The following is a 23,265-nucleotide window of genomic DNA, read 5'->3' on the forward strand; positions in this document are numbered from 1 at the left end:
CTGTCCATAGGGGTCCAGCAACCATAGAGGGAGGGTCTTCGGGGGATCTCAACGTGGAGTAAGTACCAGCGGAGCACATGGGCTATGTTTCCCCTTTCTCTTGATACGTGACTGGCTCACTTCCATTTCCTTTGTCTAATATTATCTTTTATGCTCCTTTTACTGAATGATTTTTTTGTTGCTAATGTGCTCCAGCTTTTTCAAGCTTACCATATATCTTTCTGTTGCTCTTTGGGTGACTTCTACCTTTAATTATAATTTCTTAAAATAGTTAATTTACTTTTAGTTTTCAACATTCACTTCCGTAAGATTGAATTTTAAATTTTCTGCATCTCCCTCTCACCCCCTCCCCAAGATGGCATGCAGTCTGATACAGGCTCTACTTTTCTGTTCGTATTAACGTATTTTCACATTAGTCATGCTGTAAAGAAGAATTAGAACTAAGGGGAAGAACCATGACAAAGAAGAAACAAAACAAAATGACAAAAGAAAAGGATAGTGAATAGTCTGCTTCCATCTGCATTCAGACTCCACAGTTCTTTCTCTGGATGTGGATAACATTTTCCATCATGAGTCCTTTGGAATTGTTTTAGGTCCTTGCATTGCTGAGAAGGGCTAAGTCTATCAAAGTCAGTCATCGCACAGTGTGGCTGTTACTGTGTACAGTGTTCTCCTGGTTCTGCTTATTTCACCCAGTATCAGTTCATATAAGTCTTTCAAGGTTTTTCTGAAGCCTGCCTGCTCATTATTTCTTATAGCACAATATTATTTCCATTATATTCATATATCACAACTTGCTCAGCCATTCCCCAATTGATGGATACCCCCTCAATTTCCAGTTCTTTGCCACCACAAAAAGAGTTGCTATAAAGATTTTTGTACATGTGGGTCCTTTTCCCATTTTTATGATCTCTTTGAGACATAGACCTAGAAGTGATATTGTGGGGTATGCACAGTTTTATAGCCCTTTGAGCATAGTTCCAAATTGCTCTCCAGAATGGTTAGATCACTTCACAACTCCACCAACAGTGCATTAGTGTTCCAATTTTCCCACATCTTCTCCAAAACTTACTGTTTTCCTGTTTTGTCATGTTAGCCAATCTGATAGGTGTGATGTGGTATCTCAGAGTTGTTTTAGTGTGCATTTCTCTAATCAATAGTGATTTAGAGCATTTTTTCATATGACTATAGATAGCTTTAATGTTTTCCTCTGAAAACTGCTTGTTCATATCCTTTGAACATTTATCAATTGGGGAATGACTTGTATTCTTATAAATTCGATTCAGTTATCTATATATTTTAGGAATGAGGCCTTTATCAGAGACATTGGCTATAAAAATTGTTTCCCAGCTTTCTGCTTCCCTACTAATTTTGGTTGTATTTGCTTTGTTTGTGCAAAACTTTTTCAATTTAATGTAATCAAAATCATCCATTTTGCATTTCGTAATATTGTCTATCTCTTGTTTGGTCATACATTTTACCTTTAATTCTTTTTTTTTTTTTTTGAAGGGGAGAAGGCAGGGCAATTGGGGTTAAGTGACTTGCCCAAGGTCACACAGCTAGTAAGTGTGTCAAGTGTCTGAGGCTGGATCCGAACTCAGGTCTTCCTGACTCCAGAACCTGTGCTCTACTTACTGCGCCACCTCGCTGCTCCATCTTTAATTCTTAAAAAAAAAAATTTAGAGGAGTTTATGATTTAAAGAAGTTATATATTTTGATATCTTTAGTTTTTATATTGTTTACACCTCCCTTTATTTATTAACACATTGTCACGTTCCTGTGTCTCTCTTTCCTGGGGAGTCATAATTTAGATTCCTAAATTATAAGAAGCATATGTGAGCAAAACAAACCAACACATTTTCGCCATCTGACAACATGTGCTGCAGTGCATACCTGTCTGTAGCTGAATGTCTGTGCCAAGAGGTGGGAGGGGTCTTTTGTGGTCACTTGTTCCGACTGAGTTGGTCATTGCATTGATTAGAGTTTGGAAGTCTTCCAGGGTTGATTTTCTGTATGTTGTTGTGGTCCTGTATATTGTCCTCTTGGTTCTGCTTATGTGACTGTGTTAATTCCTACAGGTTTTCCCAAGTTTTCTCTGGATTCTTCATATGTTTGGTTTCTTATGTCATAATAATATTCTGTTACATTCCTATCCCTCTGTTTCTTTAGCTATTTCCTGATTGATGAGTACTCAGTTTATTTCCAGTTTTTTTTAACCATCAAAAATGCTACTGTAAGTGTTTTATTAATTGCATTTCTCCCTCAATTTTTTGACCTCTTGGGAGTTTATTTCTAACAGTGGCATCTCTGTATAAAAGAATATATAAAATTTAATGACTTTTCTAATACAGTTCTAAGCTGTTTCCCAAAATGATTAGACCAGTTCATGGCTCCACCAACAGTGCACTCATGTGTCTAACTTCTTGCATCTCCTCTAACTTTTGTCATTTTTATCTTTCTGTTGTCTTTGCCTTCTGGTGGTAGGAAATGAAACCTTACTTCTCTCATCATTAATGATTTGGAGCATTCTTGTATGTGGTTGTTGATAGTTTGCAGTTTTGTTTTGAGAACTGCCTCTTCATATCTCTTGACCATTTATTTATTGGAGAATGGTTTTTAGGGAACTTGAATTCTTTAGGGACAGCGGTATTCTTTGCATCTTAGTGTTAAGTAGAGGGACCTCTTTGTTTCAGGAAGAAACTTGATGTCATTAAAAATACTGCATCCATTCCCTAAGCAGTCCCTCTCTCCTGTTTCAGTTCTGGTCCAGTTCTCTGCCTGTGCCTGTTTGTAGTGTCTGCTCAGGAAGATGACTCCCATTCACTTGCATAGCCCATCTGGGGCAATGGGCATTCTTCAGCCACTTGACTTTTCCTTTGTGAATGTTGGTGAATTGGAGAGTTAATCTAAAATTTTGAGTGATGATAGAGCTTATTGGGAAGGCAGCAGAGAATACGAGAGCCACTAGAGTTTACTGTTGGTTGACTGAAAATACATTAGATTTGGTGGCTCACAATTCTGCCTTAAGCTAAATTGTGTTTCAATAATGTCTATGCTGAAATAACTCATAATTTCTTTTTTTGCTCTTTTTTAGTTAAGATTTTTTTATTTTTAGTTTACAACACTCAGTTCCACATGTTTTTGGGTTCCAAATTTTCTTACTCTCCCTTCCTTCCTCCCTTTCCCTCAAGACAGCATGGAATCCAGTATATGTTCTACATATACCTTTGCATTCAACATATTTACACAATAGTCAAGTTGTAAAGAAGAATTGTGACCAATGGAATGAATCATGAGAAAGAAGAGACAAAATCCAAAAAAAAAAAAAAAAGAGAGAGAGCAAACAGTTTGCCTCAATCTGCATTCAGACTCCACAGTTCTTTCTCCGGATGTAGACAGCTCTCTCCATCATGAGTCCTTTGGAGTTGTCTTTGAGCGTTGTATTGCTGGGAAGAGCCAAGTCTATCAGGGTTAGTCATCACAGAATCCATATATCTGCGGTTGTGTATGATGTTCTCCTGGTTCTGCTCTGCTCACTCAGCATTAGATCGTGTAGGTTTTTCCAGGTTATTATGAAGTCTCTATCTTTCCCATTTCTTATAGCACAATACTATTCCATTACATTCATATACCACAGCTTGTTTAGCCATTCCCCAATTGATGGGCATTCCCTTGATTTCCAGTTCTTTGCTACCATAAAAAGGCTGCTATAAATATTTTTGTACGTATGAATCCCTTTCCCACTTGTGTGATCTCTTTGGGATGCAGCCCTAGAAGTGGTAATGCTGGGTCAAAGGGTATGCACATTTTTATAGCCATTTGGGCATAGTTCCAAATTGTTCTCCAGAATGGCTGGACTCCACCAGCAGTGTAACAGTGTTCTAATTTTCCCACATCCTCTCCAGCATTTATCATTATCCTGTTTTGTCATGTTAGCCCATCTGACAGGAGAGATGTGGTACCTAATCGTTGTTTTGATTTGCATTTCTCTAATCAATAGTGATTTTGAGCATTTTTTCATATGCCTATAGATATCTTCAATTTCTTCCTCTGAAAATTGCCTGTTCATATCCTTTGACCATTTCTCAACTGGGCAATGACTTGTATTCCTATAAATTTGGCTTAGTTCCCTGTAGATTTTAGAGGTGAGGCCTTTATCAGAGACACTAGTTGTAAAGATTTTCTCCCTGTTTTCTGCTTCCCTCCTAATCTTTGTTGCATTGGCTTTTTTTATACAAAAACTTTTCAATTTAACATAATAAAAATTATGCATTTTGCATTTTGTAATGCTCTCTATCTCTTGTGTCATGAATTCTTTCCTTTCCCATAAATCTGATAGGTAAACTATTCCTTGCTCTCCCAAATTGCTTATAGTATCAGCCTTTATTCCTAAATCATGAACCCATTTTGACTTTATTTTGGTATACGGTGTAAGATAATTGGCCTATGCCCAGTTTCTGCCCTACCATTTTCCAATTTTCCCAGCAGTTTTTGTGAAATAGTGAATTCTTAGCCCAGAAGCTGGCCTCTTTGGGTTTATCAAAGAGTAGATTGCTATAGTCGGTGACTATATAGCTCACAATTTCTTTTAAAATGTTAGAAAACTTTAGCTTCTCTCCATCAAGCCCCGTTCATGACCGTCTAGCAGACCATTTGTGGGGATGTGAGTTATCCGGTTTGATGTAGTGAGGCAGGGAGTTTTCCTGTTAAGTACTGGATTCCTGTCCCAGGAAGGTGGCAGACATCTCTGTAGTTTTTATCAGGTTGACAACAGCCTCTGCAACTTCAGTAGGAAGTTCCCAATCATGACTGCTGTGATGTGATATTCTTAAGTCACAGATCTAAGTGTGTCCCTCCTCTGGCTCCCTATTGCCTCCAGGGTAAAATGCTGTCTCCCCAGTTTGGCCTTTCAAGTCCTTCACAATCCTTGGCCCCAGCCTCCCTTTTCAGACTGATTTCACTGGACTCTTCCTACCCACTCTAAACTCCATCCACACTGGCCTTCTGGCCAGTACTGACCCTGTGTGCTCCCTTCCATCTCTGCCTCTGTACTTGGGCACAGGCTGGCCCAAATCCTGGCACGTTCTTCCTCTAGAAGCCCCTCGTTCCTGTGAAGTCTCAGTCAAACACCATGTCCTTTAAGAGGCTTTTTCTGATTCCTCCCCCTAACTCCCCCAAGTTCTCAAGAAATCACGTTGTGTGATTACATAAAACAGGAGCTGAATGTGTTGTTCTCTTCCAGTAGGGTGTAAGCTCTTTGAGGATGGGGATTATCTCACTTTTTTCTGTCTTTAAGGCAGCCTTGAACCCAATTTCCTGATTCTGATACTGGCCGCCCATGCTGCTCCTCATATATCATACACTTGGCACATAGCAGGCGCTTAATTAATGCTTATTGATTGACTGGCCCTTGATACGATTCAGAATGTATTCTCTCTCTAGAGAAGAAGTAGATGGACTTTCTGTTTTCCTCTTTGGTGGAGAGGATAAGCAGTTGCTTATTCCTTAGAGGGATTTACCTTGGCCTTTTGTTGATTCTCCTTTCCTAAGTTCCTTTCTATCCTTCCTCCCTTCCACTTCCCTCTTTTTTTTTGTCCCCAAAGGAATACTTTTTTCATTCTGCTAACCTGGTTAGTGGTGAGGCCGTCTACAAGCCCTTTGGCCTTCTTTTCTAAGAAGGCAGGCAGCCCGTCTTTAGTCACTTGGTTAGGGCAGAAATAGGAATTTGTATGTAGGTCCAAGAAAAGTTGTCCCTGCTCCTCTTGTACATAAGGCCACTCTGGCTGGTAGCCAGCTGGATCTAGACAGCTGTGGCAAACACTCTGATATAAATAAGGAAGGCAATGCATTGCCTGAGATAGGTCTGAAATCATATTTGTGGCTAGTAGTTTGTCTTTAGCTAAAAAAGTTTGAATTTGTCAGGCTTTGAGAAAGCCAAAGGAGCTTCAAGGTTTGGTTTTGTTTTTTTCCATAGCCAGAATGTATAAACTGTGGGCCATGGGCCATTTTTCCAATGGCATGTGACCAGAGTGGTCCTACTGACTGTAGCTCGGACACATTCTACATCAGAGGTCAATCCAATAGCATTCCTGTAAGAAAGCCAAAGTTGGAGGTCTCATAAGCAGGCTTTGATAGAAGGTTTGGAAAAACCTAAAGAAATCGCTCATACTTTAAAACATAATATTGCATCTGTAAGAGTTCGACTAGATTATCTGAGACCTAAGATTCTATGATTCCTATTCTATTCTGATGTAGTATTCAATTTGATGCTCTTGCGTGCTAAAAGTAATTTATTTTTTCTATTTGCATCACTTTAAAGTTTGGGCATAATCCTTGGAGTATGGATCATCTGGGATATATCCGAAGTGGAATGAGAAATAGCACCAACAAGCCTGGTGGCCCCCAGAAGAATGCCTATGCCCGGCTGGTCCAGCAGCACCGCAGTGGCCGCTTCCGCTCCTATTTGAATCACGTTGCTCAGAAGATGCAGTCTGAGGAGGTGGGCTTGACTGATGCTGGTTCAGATGCAGACTTGCCTTTGAAAAGGGGCATGATGCGAGAGGCTGTAACGAGAAATGGCTTGAACACACATGCTCCTTCGCCAAGTAAAGCTGCACCGTCGGAAAACCCCGAATGTATGGGCAGGGAGATGCTTCCTGCTGATGGTCCTGAAGCCTCCAGAAAAGCCCCAGCTTTGCCTTGTCCAGAAGTGCACCAGTTGGGCACGGGAGAGCTGGAAGAGACCTGTGGTACCTGTCCTGGAGAGGGTGGCTCAGAGGTGGAGAGCCTGAGCCGGGCTTTGAGCAGCTGTGGGTTAGTGCGAAGCCCAAGGCCAGGCCGTGCTATCCAGAAGGCTGGAGCCTCTCAAGGGAAGGCCATGCCCGAGATGGGACATAAACTACAGAAAAGCAAATGTGCCGTGAATGTGGAAGGGCTGAGGGAAGTCTCTGCGGCAGGGCAGCAGCCCCGCTCGGACTCACATTTACTGAATTCTGAGAAACCTGGGCCTCTTCCTTCTGATCAGCTGCCAGGTGAGCTCTTTGCTGGGGGGGGTTGATAATCAGCCTCATTCCTGGGGCACTGATGTTATTTGAAGTAATGGAGCTCTTCCTGTACTAGATAGATGTTGGACACTAGTTATTTCTTGCCCAGGAAGCCCCAAGAGGCCACACACTGATTCTGGGGTAGTAGTACTTTTCAGTGAATCACAGGGTACCTGGCAGGGCCTGGTGCCTGAGGGAGACTAATCTGGGCGTTTGAATGATTGAATTTGGAACAGACAAGCTTACCAGATTGGTAACTGCTAGAATCAAAAAGTCCATTATTTTAGTGTCAGTTGGGTCAATACAAGACTGCCATCCTCTTGGAAACATGGGGCTTAAAATTATTGCTGAGTCTCCGTGTTTCTCCACTGGGATGCCTGGGTGGTAAAAGTCAGTCCTCTATAGTCAGGTGAATGCAAGGTGGGATGGCCCAGGGACTATTAGTTATGGGCTCCAGTCTTTCATGGGAATGTAAATTTCTCTAGCTGCTAATTTTGTAAGCTTTGTTCTTTCCTTTGGGCACATGGCGAGGGAAGCGGGGAAGAAATGGGTGGGTAAAAATGTATTTTAATAAGGATTTTTCTTAAAATACATTCCAAGACTTCTCTACTCTAGAAGCGATGATGTTACTTAAATGTTGAAAACCATATCTGAATATTAGAAAGTAGACCTGGCATGTTGCATGCCAACAAACCAGATGATTAGTCACTCCCTCTTTATTGATCAGGGCGGGTGCTGGCACCCTTCTGGTGACGTGCTGGTGCTGCCTTGCACCTGGCCAGTAGCTGCTGCTGCAGTGACAGTTTTTCACTGTGAATAACAATCCAATAAAGAATGCATTTAAGAAGCAAAATAAAAAACGAAATCATACGGAAAACAACAAATTCTAGATCAAAGAAATAAAGCTATTGATAAACGAATATGACATTTTAAAATTTGCAGAGAGCTTTACATACGTTGTCTCTTCTGATCCTCATACCAATCCTGTGAACTAGGTTCTGTTATTATCCCCACTTTTCAGGTGAGGAAACTGAGGCTCTTGGAAGTTAACCACTGATTGAATTTTAGGGAAAAGGAGTCTGAGACAGCCTTGAGGGTTTGAATGTCTTAATACTCTGAAGTGTAATGACTGGCTGGTAAGTGTCAGAGGTCGGCTTCCAACTGGTATCTTAATAACGCCAACTTCGATTTTCTCTTGAAAAAGCAGGGTGAGGAACCTGTGGCCTCGAGGCCACGTGGGCTGCACTTGAGGGCCTAGAGGGTCACATGTTCCCCATCCTGTATGTACTCCGGTGGTCTCTGTCTGTCTCTCTCTGTGTCTGTCTGCATGTGTTTTAACAAAATTAAATCTTAACTTGTTCTGTGTCCTTTTTAAATCTCTTTTTTGTGTATTTATCAGATTTTGTCTATGTTTTTATGTTTTTGACAATAAGTTAGCAGGTATACTCTTATTCTGTTTGCTTTGTTCCATTTCAAATGAGTCTTTAAGTATTTGTTTGTATTCACATTGGTAATGTTTAAGGATACCTTAAAATTCCTTTATATGGGTAAGTTGTTTTGATTTGCTTTTCTCTAATGATCAGAATCTTAGGGAATCCTGGTTCAAGCCTGTTGCCTCTAACCTGGGCTCCAGCAGGGCCTCCCAACTGCTCCTGCAGCCCCCAGGCTCTTCTTCCCTTTCCAGTCCTCTGATGGGGAGGCGATGAAGCAGGAATTGCTGCTTGGGATCCGGGGAACCTGGCCCTGGACCCAGCTCTTTCCCTCACCACCTTTTGTAGTTACTTCATCTCCTTGGGCCAGTTTTCTTATCTGTAAGATGAGGGGTCTCTCCGGTCCCTTCCACTGTGGGATCCTTTTATCCTATGCAATATTAGGCCTGTGGCGCAGGCCTCATCATAGCAGAGGATCCTTCCAGTGGGTCAAGGACAACATTCAGGACTTTGGAGTTTGCCTGTTGGAGTCGTTGACAGTTTGTGTCCACACTGCTTTGCCAAGCTTATTTCCTATCATTTATTTCCCTTCATGCACTCAGACCACACATCTCATGGGCCTTTGCACAGCTGCCCCCAGGGGCCTGCCATCTTTTTTCCTCTCTGGGTTTTCATGTCCTTCCTCAGGCCTGATTCACTGGCTTTCTACCTGTCTGACCTCATCATCTGTATCACACTCCTAAGCTCGACTGTTCCCCTGGCTGGGTCTTGGGCCTACTTCTCTCCTTCCTTTCCATTGTCTTTCTTGGTGACAGAGTAAGCTCCCTGCACTTCTGCTGTCATCTTCATGTAAAGGACTTACTGTTCTGAGCTCTTCCTGGCCTTTCATTCCTCCAAATCCATGAGACTGTTGGACACGTCAAACTGAAACTCATCACGTCCAAAACAACTCCTTGTCTTTCTTCCTAAACCCTTTCTTCTTCCCTATCTCTGTTGAAGCCACAGCTGTCCTTATAATTTCCCAGATGTGTAATCTCAGCGTTAACAGACTCCTCACTTTCCCTCACTCTCTATTCCCCGTCGATGGTAGTTAAATCTTGTTGTTTCTTTCTGTTGTTTTACCATGTGATGAGATGTGGCCCTTCTTTACCTCCACCTCTTAGAGTCCCTTGTGCTGGATGTCTTTCCTGATTCTCCAAACTACTGAGACCTCCTTCCAAACGACCTTGTGGTCTACTGCCTTAGTTCTAGTCACTTTATGTTGTATGTGCTTATCTATATATTCGTTGTCTCTTCTCCATTAGAACGTGAGTAGGAATTGTTTCATTCCTTGTACTTGTGTCCCCAGAACCCAGCATCATGCCCTACAAATAGCAGGTGGTTTTTTTCAGGGGGGAAGGCAGGGCAATTGGAGTTAAGTGACTTGCCCAAGGTCACACAGCTAGTAAGTGTGTCAAGTGTCTGAGGCATTTTTGAACTCAGGTCCTCCTGAGTCTAGGGCCAGTGCTCTGCTCACTGCACCACCTAGCTGCCCCAAATAGTAGATGTTTAGTAAATGCTTGCTGATTGATTGATAGAAAGCCTGTCCTCATTCCTCACATTGCTCAGAAATTGCCGGGTATGTATTTTGTATTTAATTTTACATATGAATGTTGTTTCACCTTAATAGAATGTAAGCTTCTTGAGGACAGGGTTTGTTTTGTTTTATCTTTGTACCCCAGTACTTTGCACAGGCTTGGCATACAGCAGGTGCTTAATAAATGCTCGACTCGTGGATGAATTGGTTTAAATCATTTTCCTTTAAAGTGTGTTTTCTTAATGCCTTTTGTCTTTAGCCCTGCATTCATTTGCTAATAATCTACTCTCCCTTGCCACACAGGAGCCCATCCTAGCCTTCTGATGGAGAGTGCTTTTATCCTCTGATTTCTTCTCTGGATCTTGGTGACGGTTCCTTTTTCTTGTTTCTGCTCTTACACATTTGCTCCTTTTCAGTCTCCTTTGCTCGTTCTTGAAGGCGCTCCTCGAAGCTCTCTCTCTTTTCTCCCTTCAGCCCTGTGGCATCCCCAGAGTTTTGTTATCGTCCCTGCACAGACTATGGACTCCCAGATCTCTGCTGCCGCCCTCAACTTTCACCAAGTGCTAGTCTCACATCACCAGCTACCTAATGGACTTTCGGAGTTGGGTGCCCTGCAGGCCTGTGCAGCTCAGCATCGCCACAGCAGGATGCATCCTCTCCCTCCCTTACTGCCTGCGGAGCTGGATGCCACCATCCTCCTGATCACCTGGTTTTCCAGCGTTGGTGTCATCTTTGCCTCCTGACTCAGGCGTCCCATGTGTGTCTAAATAGCTGTCAAATCCTTTTCTTTTCCTTTTTTTTTAGTTTTTTTTTAAAATTGAGTCAAGCTTTTTATTTAATGTTACAAAAAATATTTAGTCAAACAGACCAAGGCCTGTGTCATCATCGGACTCCTTGGATTCTTCTTTTTTTGCTTCCTCTTTCTTCCTCTCCTCAGCTGGGGCAGCACCACCAGCTGCTGGGGCAGGTCCACCAACTCCTACATTGCAGATGAGGCTTGCAATGTTTACATGGGACAGGGCCTTTGCAAATAATCCAGGCCAGAATGGTTCAACATTTACACCTGCTGCTTTAATGAGGGCATTGGTTTTATCCTCTGTGACCGTAACCTCATCGTCATGAAGGGTGAGGGCAGAGTAGATGCAAGCGGGCTCGGAGACGGCCATTTCAGCAGAAGCCTGAGGAGACTTGTTTGTAGTGGTGCTAGTCGCCGGCTGAAGTGAGGGTTTACCCCGACGTGGCCTTAGCTTCCAAAGAAGAACCAAGCACCTTACAGACACCTGAAGAGAAGGCAAATCCTTTTCTCTTCTGTATCTACCGTGTCTCCTGCTTAGTTCCCTTCTCTCCATTCACACAGCCCTCAGTTCAGGTTAGCTCACACCTTCCTCACAGCCTTCCAGGAGGGGTCTCTCTGCCTAACGCCGTCCTTCACACAGCTGACAAAGAGATTTTTCCTAAAGCAGAAATCTGATGATGTCACGACCTCCCCCAAATTCCAGGGGCTCCCCATTACTTCTGGGATCAAATAAAAGTCTGTCGATTTGCTGTTCACAGCTGGACCTTGCCTTCCTTTCCAGGTTTCTCTGGGAATGCCTTCCCTGTACTCTGTAGTCCAGCCATATTTCTAGTCTCTTCAACATGACCCTCTTATCTCTTCTCTTTGCCTGTGCAGTGGCTGGTCCCCAGGCCTGGAAAGCTCTCCCTCCACACCCACAGCTTCTTTTGAGACTCAGTTCAACTTGCCTTCTCCTTTAGGAATCCTGTCTCCATCCCCTCACCAGCTGGTTCCTCCCTATGTGATCTGCTTTGGACATGTCTCTCCTGTCCAAATGCAGGCCCTGAAAAGCAAGGATTATTTCATTTTGTCCTTGTATCCCCAGGGCCTGGCACATAGTAGGCCCTTATTGGTTGATGGTTTGATAGCTTCTACAAATAGACATTATTTGCTGAGACTCTTCTTACCAGTGCTTGTTCTCTAAATTTTTTATGGCTTTTATGGTATTTCTAAAACAATGCTCCATTATCATGGGGACAGTTCTGCCTTAAGTAGAACTCATGTTTGTCCAGTTTGAAAAGGACTCACGACTGGGAGGAATAACTACATGAGAAGCAGGAGGCACCAGAAGGTTTCTAGGGTGGTGTGTTGGGGTGAGATGACATTCAGTAAGGGTAAATACTGGAAGGACAAATACTTGGAATCAGGAAATCAACTTCACAAGTGGAAGATGGGGGGGGTAGTTTGTCTGAGGACGATCGGGGTGTCTTAGTGGGGTGCCACCTCAACGTGAGGCAGCAGGGTAATATGGCAGCCAAAAGCTAATGGGACCTTGGGCCTGCCTTCAGAGGGGTAGCATTGCTGGCAATAGGGAAGGTATCGTAATTTAGGAATGATGTTGACAAATGCCAGAGAAGTCTGAGGGGAGCTGGTGAATGGTCTTGATTCTGGGTTGTGTTAGGGTAGGTTAGAAGAAATGGGGCATGTTTACCATGAGAGGAGAAAAGACTTGGGGTCAGGTGTCTGAAGGGCTGTCGTGTGGAAAAGCCATTAGCTTGGTTCTGTGGGCAGAACTAGGAGCAGGGGAAAGTTGCAAAGAAGCCAGCGTAGGCTCGATGTCAGGATTGGAGCTGGGCACGATGGAATGGGCTGGCTCATTGCTTGGATTCAAGCTGAGTATGTTATCGTGGGCATTCTTGTTTTGGGATTGGGTATACCCTAAGGCTGTGGAGGTCCCTTCCAAGCCTGAATTCCATTCCATAGAATGGTAACTCTTGGCTTCAGATAGATAATTTTGATAATTTTTATCATGTTAAGAAAAAGTCCTTCTATTGTTATGTATATGTGTGGGTGTGATTTGCCCAAAGTCACACAGGTGGTCAGTGGAAGAACCAAGATTCAAATCCAGATCCTTCGACTCCAGATCCAGTGCTCTTTGCACAGACTTAATAATAACATCTTTTTTCCTTTCTGGCAGCTTGAAGGATTTGTACTTCCATGTTTTAGTTGTTTAGTTTAATCCTGATATGTCTGAAATTGGAGTTTCTCCTTTCTGTGGGTTCTGTGATTTCATCGGTGTAGGGAGATCCTGGTGCAGAAATGCCCTATAGCAAGAGGTCATGAACTGTTTTGCAACACTGAATCCTCAGGATTTTACCTGGGCCATGGAGAGTTTGTCAGGAACGGGAGTTGAATGCAGGTTTTTCTGATTCTGAGGGCAGCTCTTCATTCTCTTCTCAACGCTGCCTCTGTGGGAATTCTCTTTATTTGGAATCGTCAGCCTACTTGTTTTGGATGCCTTGGGCAGGTTTGCTCGTGATGCTCGTGAAATGACGTAGAGTGGACAGGGTCTTTATAGTCTTAACTCCAGCAATTCTAAAGTTCCATCTTCTTGAGCTGTCCCAGCACCTATCATGTTTGTCCATGTTGCTTCCTAGGCTTTTTAGCTCATTTGTCTTCTGTGCTGATTTTCGTATCTGGCCTGTGTCTTCTATCGTATTTTCCTCCAGTGCATGAATTCTTTAACTGCTTCTGCTGATATTCCTAGAATATCAGTGCTTTTTTGGCATTTACTATTGCTGATCATTCTGTCCCTTCCCTCTCTTCCTCCTCATTAAAAACTAAAAAGAAAACCTTTTGTAAATAAGCATAGTCATGTAAAACAAATCCACACACAGAGGCCGTGTGTAGGAAAGTGTGTCTTGCTTTGAAAAATAGTTTTGTCTTGCTATCTTTTGTTTTAATATCTCTTAGATTTTCCCTTTTAGATTATCCCTCCCCTTTTTTCTCCTCTCCCAGAGAGTCATCCATTATGACAAGGATTTTTTTAAAGCAAAAAGAAAAAAGAGAAAAATTCAGTAAAATCCAACAATATATTGAAAAAAACCTGAAAGTGAGTGAATGAGTGAGGGCATCACTGTCAGCTTATTTCTGATTACTTTGCATAGCTTAGATGACACATGACTAACTGATGTATGGATTGAGTGACAGTCTCAGCAGCAGTCTGCCTAGGAAAGCTTAGCTTCTCTCTTATTTTTTAGATTAAAAGAGATAAAGCTTTACGTTCCAATATTTTATTACCATTTGCCAGTAGATCCCCTCATACACATCCCTGATGGGGCACATGTACCCCAAAATGGACAGCACTGGGGTAATGGAGGCCTTTTAATGGGGAAGTAACAGCCACAATACCTCCAAAGATGCTTGTCACGATTGGTTTCCGCCCTCCCGCAGAAGGATGTAGTCAGATAATGTTTGTAAAGTACTTAGCACGACAGCACGTTGTGGGCACTATGGAAAGCTTGCTTTTCTTTTTCTGACACTTGATGCATTCACTTCCTCATCACCTACTCATTGTCAGCTCTATGGCATATGACTTTCTTCACTCTCTAACGTCCCCTGTCTAAGATCTCCCTGCCTTCGGCCTTTCTGCACACACTTCCTGCCACGCTCCCTCCTGTTTCAGGCCACTGAAGAGTCAGGAAGCTAGTTAAAGGAGGAGGCCCCAGATGAGGCCATGGGAATGGGGCTGTTGACCCTGAAAAATCACACCTTTCCTGAACTGGAACCCTGTCAGCTCTTCCTTGTCTTGGGGTGTGACAGTGGTCCTGAACAACAACAGCTCACATTAATTGGGATTCCTTCCAGGAGAGACAGGGAGGGGGCATTATTTTGTCCTCTTTTAGCTAAATGAATGGAGTGAATGAATTCATAAAGGATTTATTAAATGCTTCCTCTATGCAAAGCCCTGTGCTCGAATTCCCGATTGATTAGCTGGCAGAAAGCTTGCCCTGTTATAACTAAGAGGATAGAGCCTCTGGTCCTTGTAATGAAATCTTTCTGCTCCTGCCAAGTTAGTCAGAAATAAATGTGAATTTTTACACTCAAGTTCTTCTAGGGATCATTTTTGTTTCGACCTCCCTGGAAGGAGATTTCTTTTCCTTGAGGAATGTCTGAAGCTTCTGTTTTTCCTCTTTCCCACAGCTCTAGTTTAGATGGTTTAGAGTAGATTAAGGAAGATGATTTCTTGCTTTTAAAAGTTTCCCACAGTATTAAAGAGTGTGTCAGATCTTCTCAGTATCCTGTTCAGTGTTGGGCCACAAGGAGGTTGGGTGTAGAAACTATTGGTCCTTTCGAAGTCGCAGGACTCATTAGTTTGGGGACTGGAAGGGCTCTAAGGGAGCAGCCGGGGGGCATCAGCAGCCGCTGGCAGATCTGCAAGTTAATCTGTTCAGAGCCCACTTTGGAGGCCCTCTTGTTCTTCCTTGTGTGCGGGACACTGTGCTAAGCCTGTCTGATGCCTAATGCAGGGCTTCCTACACAGTAGAGGCTTAATAAATGCTTTTTGGATTGGCCGACCTGAGGAATAAGGTTGGTGGTGTGAGTGGCACTGAAGAGCTTGTTGGGCCTTGGAGGAACCGTTCTCTCTGTCTTTCCATCTGAATTAGTGCTGCCATCTATCCATATTTCCTTGTCACGTGGCTGCTTGTGGCAGCGTCTCTTCTACTCTCCTTAATGTGTCCTGGAGGAATGTTGGCAGGGTGACGGCCTGTGCTTTGGACTGCTGGGATGACTAGACCCATAGTTGGCATTGAATTTTTAAGTTTTCAAATATCATTGCTGATGTAATGAATGTAATATCTTGTTTAGATTTACATTTCTCTGATTATTACAGAACTTAAACAATTTTTTAAGAAGTGAATACTTTGTATTTCTTTCAAAAACTGCTTTTAAAATGTTTTGACTGAGAAATGTCTCTTCTGCTTATGAATTTATATCAGTTCTTAGAGATTTGGGATGTCCGATTTTACCAGAAACATTTATGGTAAGAATTTTCCCCAAATGGTTTCTTTCCTTACAGTTGACACCATATGTTTGTTAGGAGCTCACCATGTGCCCAGGCACTTGGTATACAAAGAAAGCAAAAACGTAGTTCCTGCCCGAGGTTCTACAGTTTCAGGTGGGGGACAAAGTGCAAACAACTAGGTACATACAGGAGGTATATGAGGTAAATGGAAAGTTACCACAGAGGGAAGATCCTGGCAGTAGAGGAATGGGAGGAGGCAGAAAGGTCTCCTGCAGAAAATAGGATTTGACTGAGTCTTTGAATGAAGCCTGGGAAGCTGGTAGGTGGGGGTGGGGAGGGAAGGAAAATCTTTGAAAAAGCGCAGAGTTGGGAGGTAGTGTCCTTGGCAAGGATGATCGCAAGAAGGCATGTATGGCTGGTTTTTAAAGTATGTAAAGAGGAGCGGGATGGGGTGAGGTTGCAGAGGGCTTTAAATGTCAAATGGAGCATTTTGATTTTGATTCTGGAGGCAATAAGAAGCTGCTGGAGTTCCTTTTGTTTGTGTGGGTCACAGGGTCAGACCTATGCTTTAGGAAGTGGAGGATGGGCCTGAGTAGGGGGAGACTTGTGACTGTTGCCATAGTCCAGGTGTGAGATGATGAGGCATGTAGCAGGGGAGTGGCCGTGTGAATTGAGAGAAGGGGATGTGATTGAGGGATGTTGTGAAAATAGAAATAGCAAGACTTGACAACAGGTTGGATGAGAGAGTGAATGGGAGGGAGCAGCCAGGAGTGACACTGAGGCCAAGAGCCTGAGCAGCTGGGAGGATGGCAGGGCCCTTGTTAGCAGTAGGGAGGTTTGGAAGCTGGGAGGGTGTTTGGGGAAAGATAATGAGTTCTGTTTTGGACAGGTTGAGTATGTAAAGGGGATAGCTAATTCAAGACATCCAAAAGGTAGTTGGCGATGTGAGGTTGGAACTCAGGACAGAGGTTAGGGCAGCATGTCTAGTTCTGGGGATCATTTGCATAGAGATTCTAACTGAACCCATAGGAGTCAAGATCATGATGTGAGATAGTATGGAGGGAGAAGAGAAGAGGGCCCAGGATAGACACTTTGCTTAGTGAGTGTGACCTGGATGAAGAACCCGAAAAGGAGATGGTGGGGGGGAAAAGTCAGTCAGGTCAGAGGAGGGCTAACAGAAGCGTCATGAAAACCTAGAGAGAAGAATGTCTAAAAGAGAATGATCCACAGTGTCAGAGGCTGCAGAGAAGTCAAGAGGGAGAAAGATGGAAAAAAGACCAGTAGATTTCTTAATTAAAGGATCATTGGTGACCTTGGAGAGAGCACCTTGAATCAAACGATGAACATGGAGTCAGATTGTAGAGGGTTTAAAGAGAGTGAAAAGAAAGGGAATGGAGGTACCTGAATATAGGGGGGCTTTCTCATACTGCTTAACTGAGAAAGGGGAGATATAAATGTGCAGGGAGGAAGGACCCTGTGGACAAGGAGAGATGGAAGATTAAACAGAGTGGGGATGGCAGAGGGATCCATTTGCCCGAGGGGATGGGCTGGGATGGAATCAAGGGTGTGCATAGAGGCTTTGCCTACCTCCTCATGTGAGACATGATGTGAGGTGAGCTAGAGGGAAGCAGAGGGAGCCCTCACAGGATGGCCTCTGCATTGCTTTTTGTTATGCAACCCCTTTTTACTTTTAGAGAATCAAACCACCTATTTTGTTTCTAGTACTTTGTTCTCTTTGTTAGATATACAAACATTTTCTGTTTATCCTAACCACAATAAAGAAGCCATTCCATTTTCTTCTAATTTTTAAATTTTATTTTAGAAAATGTCTAAGATTATCTTTTTGAAATTTATGTGGTGTATATATGACTAGAATTTAAATCCAATCACTTTTTTGATCATAGTTATTTAATTCTATTAGTAGTTTTTACTGAATAACATGTTTGATGATCTCGAATTTAAACATTTCTTCTGTATTGCTTAGGTTCTAATTCTGCATTACCTCTTCTCCCTGTTTTCTATGTTCTATCTTGTTCTTTATAGTTAAGATTTACTGATTTTTGAAGTATTAATTTGAGATCTGGAAATATAAGACTTCTAAAAAATTTCTCATGAATATCCTTGATATTCTCGTCTGTCCCTCTATTACATTTTTTATTAATGCTTTATCTTAGTTGACATTTTGATTGTTGTGGCATTAAATTTGTATATTAATTTTGATATTTCTCAACCTACATGCTGAGTTTGTCACCTCTCTTGGTTGGTCATGGTGCTGACCAGAGTACTTAAGTTTTAAATACCATTTATCTTTACAATGCTGCTGTTACTGTATTGTCCTATTTTGCTCACTTCACTCTGCATCACTTCATACAAATCTTCCTAGGTTTCTCTGAAACTATCCCCTCCATTATTTCTTATAGCATGGTAGTATTATGTTACATTCATATACTATATAATTTCAGCCATTTTGCAATTGATAGGTATCTTGTTAGTTTCCAGTGCTTTGCTATGGATATTTTTTGGTACATGTGCATTCTTTTTCTCTTGCTTTGATCTCTGCAGTATTTAGTGACTTTTTGGGTGCATAGTTTCAAATGGCTTTCTAGAGTGGGTAGACAAATTAACAGTTCTATGAAGGCATTGTTATGTCAGTTTTCCCTCAGTTCTTCTGCCATTTACTATTTTTCTTTATTGCCAGTCTGATGGGTGTAAGGTTGTAGCTCCCAGTTGCTTTTAACTTCAGATACTTCATTTCCTGTCTGGGGGCTGCTCTGCTTTTGAACTGATTTGGCTTTCTTTCGTCTGTTGTCTTCCTCCATTAGATTGTAAGCTTCTTGAGGTCAGGGATTTTTGTCTTCCTCTTTGTATCCCCATGCTTAGCATGGTACCCGGTATATAGTGGGCACTTAATAAATGCTTATTATCCACTGACTCTTTTTGGGAACAAACTGCTTTCCATAATGGCTGGGCCTGCTCCACCAACAGGATATGAATGTACCTGTTTTCTCATAGTCCTTCCAGCATTTGTCATTTTCCTTGCTGTCATCTTTGCCAATCTGTTGGGTGTGAAGTGGACCCTAAGAGAAAGTTTAATTTGCATTTCTCTTAACTCTTAGTTGTTTAGAACATTTAAAAAAAATGTCTGTTGTCAGCTTGGATTTCTTCCTTTGACATTGTACGTTCATATCCTCTATCAGTTGGAGAATGACTCTTATTCTTATAAATTTGAATCAGTTCCATATATATATATATATATCTCTATATATCTATTGATATCGTCTATCTTGTGTGTCTGTCATCTATCTTTCTTAGAAATGAGACATATTCAGAATTTGCTGCAGTTTTTTTCCTCACAATTTCTTGCTTCTCTTCTAATTTTAATAGCATTGGTTTTGTTTGTGCAAAAACTTTGAAATTTTATGTAATTAAAATTGTCCATTTTGCCTTCTTTGGACTTCTTTATTTCTTGTTTGGTCATGAACCCTTCCCCCTCTCAAAAGATCTGACCGGTAGTTTCTTAGGTGCTCCTCTAATATGTTTATGATATCACCAAGTCTAAATGATGTGCCCATTTGAAGCTTGTTTTGGTATAGGTTGTGAGATGTTGATTTTTACCTAGTTTCTGCCAGACTGCTTTCCTGTTTCCCCAGCAGTTTTTTTTTAATCAAAAAGGGAATTCTTTTTTTCTGTAATCTGTTTTCCAGTTATTGAGTTCCACTTTTTCTGATTCTTCCTTGCCCAGTCTGTTCTATTGACCTACTACCTCTTTGTTTTTCAAGCAATACTAAATGGTTTTGATGACTATTGCTTTGTAATATAGATTAAGGTCTGGAAGTGCTATTCTCCCTTGATCCTTCCCTCTTGATATTTTGTATCTTCTCTTTTTCCAAAAGAATTTTGTCATTATTTTGTTGAGTCTTGCCAGGTATTTCCGTGACAGTTTGAATGGTATAGTCTCCTGCCAAGTCTGAGTGACCCCATTGTTCCCCATCTCTTTGTCCTTTTCTGGACGTGCCAGGTAGCTTATAGGCACTGACCTTTCAGTCCGCATCAGTCGGCTGGTAGGTACAGGAGGAGCTGAGGCTTGGCACTAGCCCATCCCCTTTTAGAAGCCTATCCCTGTCCGGGTGGTCTTGTGTAGAGAGTAGAGCACTGGCCCTGGAGTCAAGTGGACCTGCATTCAAATCTGGCCTCACACACTTGACACATTTACTAGTTGTATGACCTTGGGCAAGTCACTTAACCCCAGTTGCCTTGCAAAAAACCCAAAAACTAATGATATTAGTCCACAACTCTTTCTTTGTTTTATCCTTCCTGATTTTAGGCATTAGGATTATATTCGTCCCATAAAAGGAATCTGGTGGTCTTCTTTCTTTTTCAATTTTTGTAGTATGTGTACTAAGTATTTTTTCAAAATTTGATAGACTTCTCCTATGTATCTGTCAGGACAAGGAGTATTTTTCTTTGGTAGTTGCTTTATATCTAGTTCCTTTACAGTTAGTTTTATTTATTTTTCTAAGATTGGGTTAAGATGTGCATTTGGCTTTTTGTCATTTTGAGTATTTCATATTTTTTTTGTTTAAATTTTTATTTTTATGTAGGGAAAAATCAAATATACATTTAACCCCGTTTGGTTGCAAGTTCCTTAGCTTTTGCCTTTTCCAGCTTGGCAATACGAGCCACTGATTTTGGACCCAGAACATTGCCACCCCAGTGACGACAGATCTCATCGTATCTGTCATTGTAATTGGTTTTGATGGCTTCTACCAGCTTAGCCAGGGCTCCCTTATCTTCAGGATTAACCTGTGTGAAGGCAATACTTGTGCAGGTCTTTCTGTGAACTAAGCGACCCAGTCTGGCTTTACCTTTGATAATACAATAAGGAACCCCCATTTTTCGGCACAAGGCAGGTAGGAAGACCACTAGCTCAATGGGGTCCATGTTATGTGCAATCACTACCAACTATGCTTTCTTGTTTTCTACCAGGGTAGTAACAGTGTTAACACCTGCTCTCAGGACAGGTGGTCTCTTAGTGGGGACATCTCCTTTGCCTGCAGCCTTTTGTTCAGCCCGAGCCAGAAGCCTTTGCTTCTTATCTTGCTTTGTCTCGGGTCTATACTTATGAGCCAGTTTCAGCAGCTGAGTAGCTGTCTGACGATCCAAAGCCTGGGTGAACTGGTTAATTGCTGGTGGAACTTTCAAACGCTTATAAAGGATAGACCTTTGACGCTGCAGTCTGATGTACCGAGGCCATTTGACAAAACGAGTAAGGTCCCTTTTGGGCTGGATGTCCTGACCAATGCCAAAGTTCTTGGGCCGCTTCTCAAACAAAGGATTGACCACTTTCTTGGCCTCCTGCTTCTTTACTACAGCAGGGGCCGGAGCCACCTTCTTCCCCTTGGCCTTCTTCCCTTTTGGCATCTTGGCCGGCTGAACGAGAAAGGAAGAGACGAGTATTTCATATTTTTGAAGATAATTATTTCTTTTCTGTTCTTAGTTTTATTAGCATACAACTGTATAATTCTTTTAATTTTTTTCTGTTTTTTTTGTTGTTATTTCACTTTGTTCACTATTTTGTTTTGATTTTCTGCCCTCTTCTTTTTAATTAGACTAGGTAAAGGCTGATCAATTTTATTAGTTTTTTCAAACAGCTGGCTTTTAGCTTTATTTATCATTTCTATAGATTTTATTTTGGTTTCCAACTTGTGCTTATTTTATTTCTACTTTTTAAAGGTGCATATTCATTAATCCTCTCTTTTTCTACTTTGTTAATGTATTTTTGTAGAGAGACGGTTTTTCCCCCTGAGGCCTGACCTTATCCCTGAATTTTTGATATGCTGTTTCATCATTATCATTTTCCATTATTTCTATTATTTGTTCTTTGATCTATTTATTATTTAGAATTTCATTGTTAAGTTTTGATTTGAGTCTTTATCTTTTGTTTGAGGTTCCTGAACTGATGACTTTTTATTGTGTTGTGGCTTGTAAAAGATGTTTTTATGATCTTGTTTACATTTGTTCATAATTTTTGTATCCCAGTACATGCTGTTTGTCAAAGTTTTACGTCATCCTGGAAGTACATCTGTTCTTTAGCTCTAGTTTCTTTAGTAATTTATTCAGTTCTATAGTTTCCCTTTTCTTTATCTTTCTTTTAAACTTATCTAAAACTGAGAAAGGGATATTGAAATCTCTTGCCACTATTATGTTACTGTGTCTTCTTATAGTTAATGTTTCTTTTTAAAATTTAGATGCTATTGCTCTTGGGGTATATAAGTTTAATATAGATGTTGGTTTGTTGTCTAAGATTCTTTTCAGCATAATGTTTCCTTATTTTTCCTTGTTTTTGTTTTGACTTTTTTTTTCTCCTGTTTTTGGCTTTGTCTGATAGCTTGAGTGTAGCTCCTGCTCCTTTGGATTCATCTGTTGCGTAGTAAATTTTTTTCCAGCCCTTCATTTTTATTCTGTGTGTCTTTTTTTTTTTAAATTTTCTTTTCAGTAACAGATTGTGGAGTTTTGTTTTCTTATCTGATAGGTCACTCATTCATCTTATTGGGTTGTGTAATCCAGTCACATTTAGAGTTATGAGAATTAGGTTTATATTTTCCTTCATTTATCTATAATATCTTTTTTCCAAATTAAGATCCCCGCCCCCCCACCTTTCTCTATAAGCACAAAACTATGTATTTTTTTTTCCAGTTATTTTAACTTAATCTCTTTTAAGGCAAACCATGCCCATCAGCTCTTTTCACCTAATCCTCAGTCATCCTTGCCCCTTTCCTGTTTGTTACCTCTTTTCTTAGTTTTGGAGTTTCACTTATTTGTCCCTTTTTCTTTCTTGCTTTTATGTAGTTATTTCATTCTCCCCACCCCCCACTCATTTAGGTAGTTAAGTAAAATCCCCATTTTCCCTCTCCCATTCAGCTGATTTTGTTCATTAAAATTTCATTTTCTGTGCCTTTTTCTAGAAAGGATTTCTTTTTCTCATTCTCTTCATTAGTTATCTTCCTTTTCTACCTTTTGTGAATATTTATTCTTAATTTTAGTGCCTTGATAAATACAGAGACAATACAGAGTCTTTTGGTTCTTTCTAAATAGTTTCTACATTATTGTCTTATAGATCTTGACCCTTGGCTCCTCTCTTTTTGTTGTACCAAACCTTAGAAAAGGTGATAGAGAGAATTAAGTTTCTTTTTTATTCATATTCTGGTTTTTTCATTTTTTCCTTATAGGTAGGTTCCAATTAACATGAATAATGAATCCTTGGGAATGTTGGATTATTTGAACTTGAACTTCATATTCCATTGGTCTGGAACCAGTGACCATATTTTACACAATTATAACTTCAAATAGTATGATTTTGAACTTATGTGATCACTGCAGGGGTCTAGAGATCAAGCTGTATTTTCTTCTACTGC

The 23,265-nt window shown here is 41.2% G+C and overlaps 1 protein-coding gene and 1 pseudogene across 1 annotated transcript in view; one reads left to right on the forward strand and one right to left on the reverse strand.

The window, feature by feature from the left end:
• The first annotated feature begins 6,325 nt into the window (after positions 1-6,325).
• DIS3L2 (DIS3 like 3'-5' exoribonuclease 2) overlaps positions 6,326-23,265 on the forward strand; it is a 341,276-nt gene continuing 324,336 nt past the window's right edge. Inside the window, exon 1 of the mRNA XM_036767849.1 lies at positions 6,326-7,031. Coding sequence (XP_036623744.1) covers positions 6,341-7,031 — 691 coding nt within the window. The 5' untranslated portion in view covers positions 6,326-6,340. The remainder of the gene's footprint in view (positions 7,032-23,265) is intronic.
• LOC118857201 lies at positions 20,471-21,293 on the reverse strand (annotated as a pseudogene).

This window comes from Trichosurus vulpecula, chromosome 7, assembly GCF_011100635.1.
Source record: "Trichosurus vulpecula isolate mTriVul1 chromosome 7, mTriVul1.pri, whole genome shotgun sequence".
NCBI classification, from domain to species: domain Eukaryota; kingdom Metazoa; phylum Chordata; class Mammalia; order Diprotodontia; family Phalangeridae; genus Trichosurus; species Trichosurus vulpecula.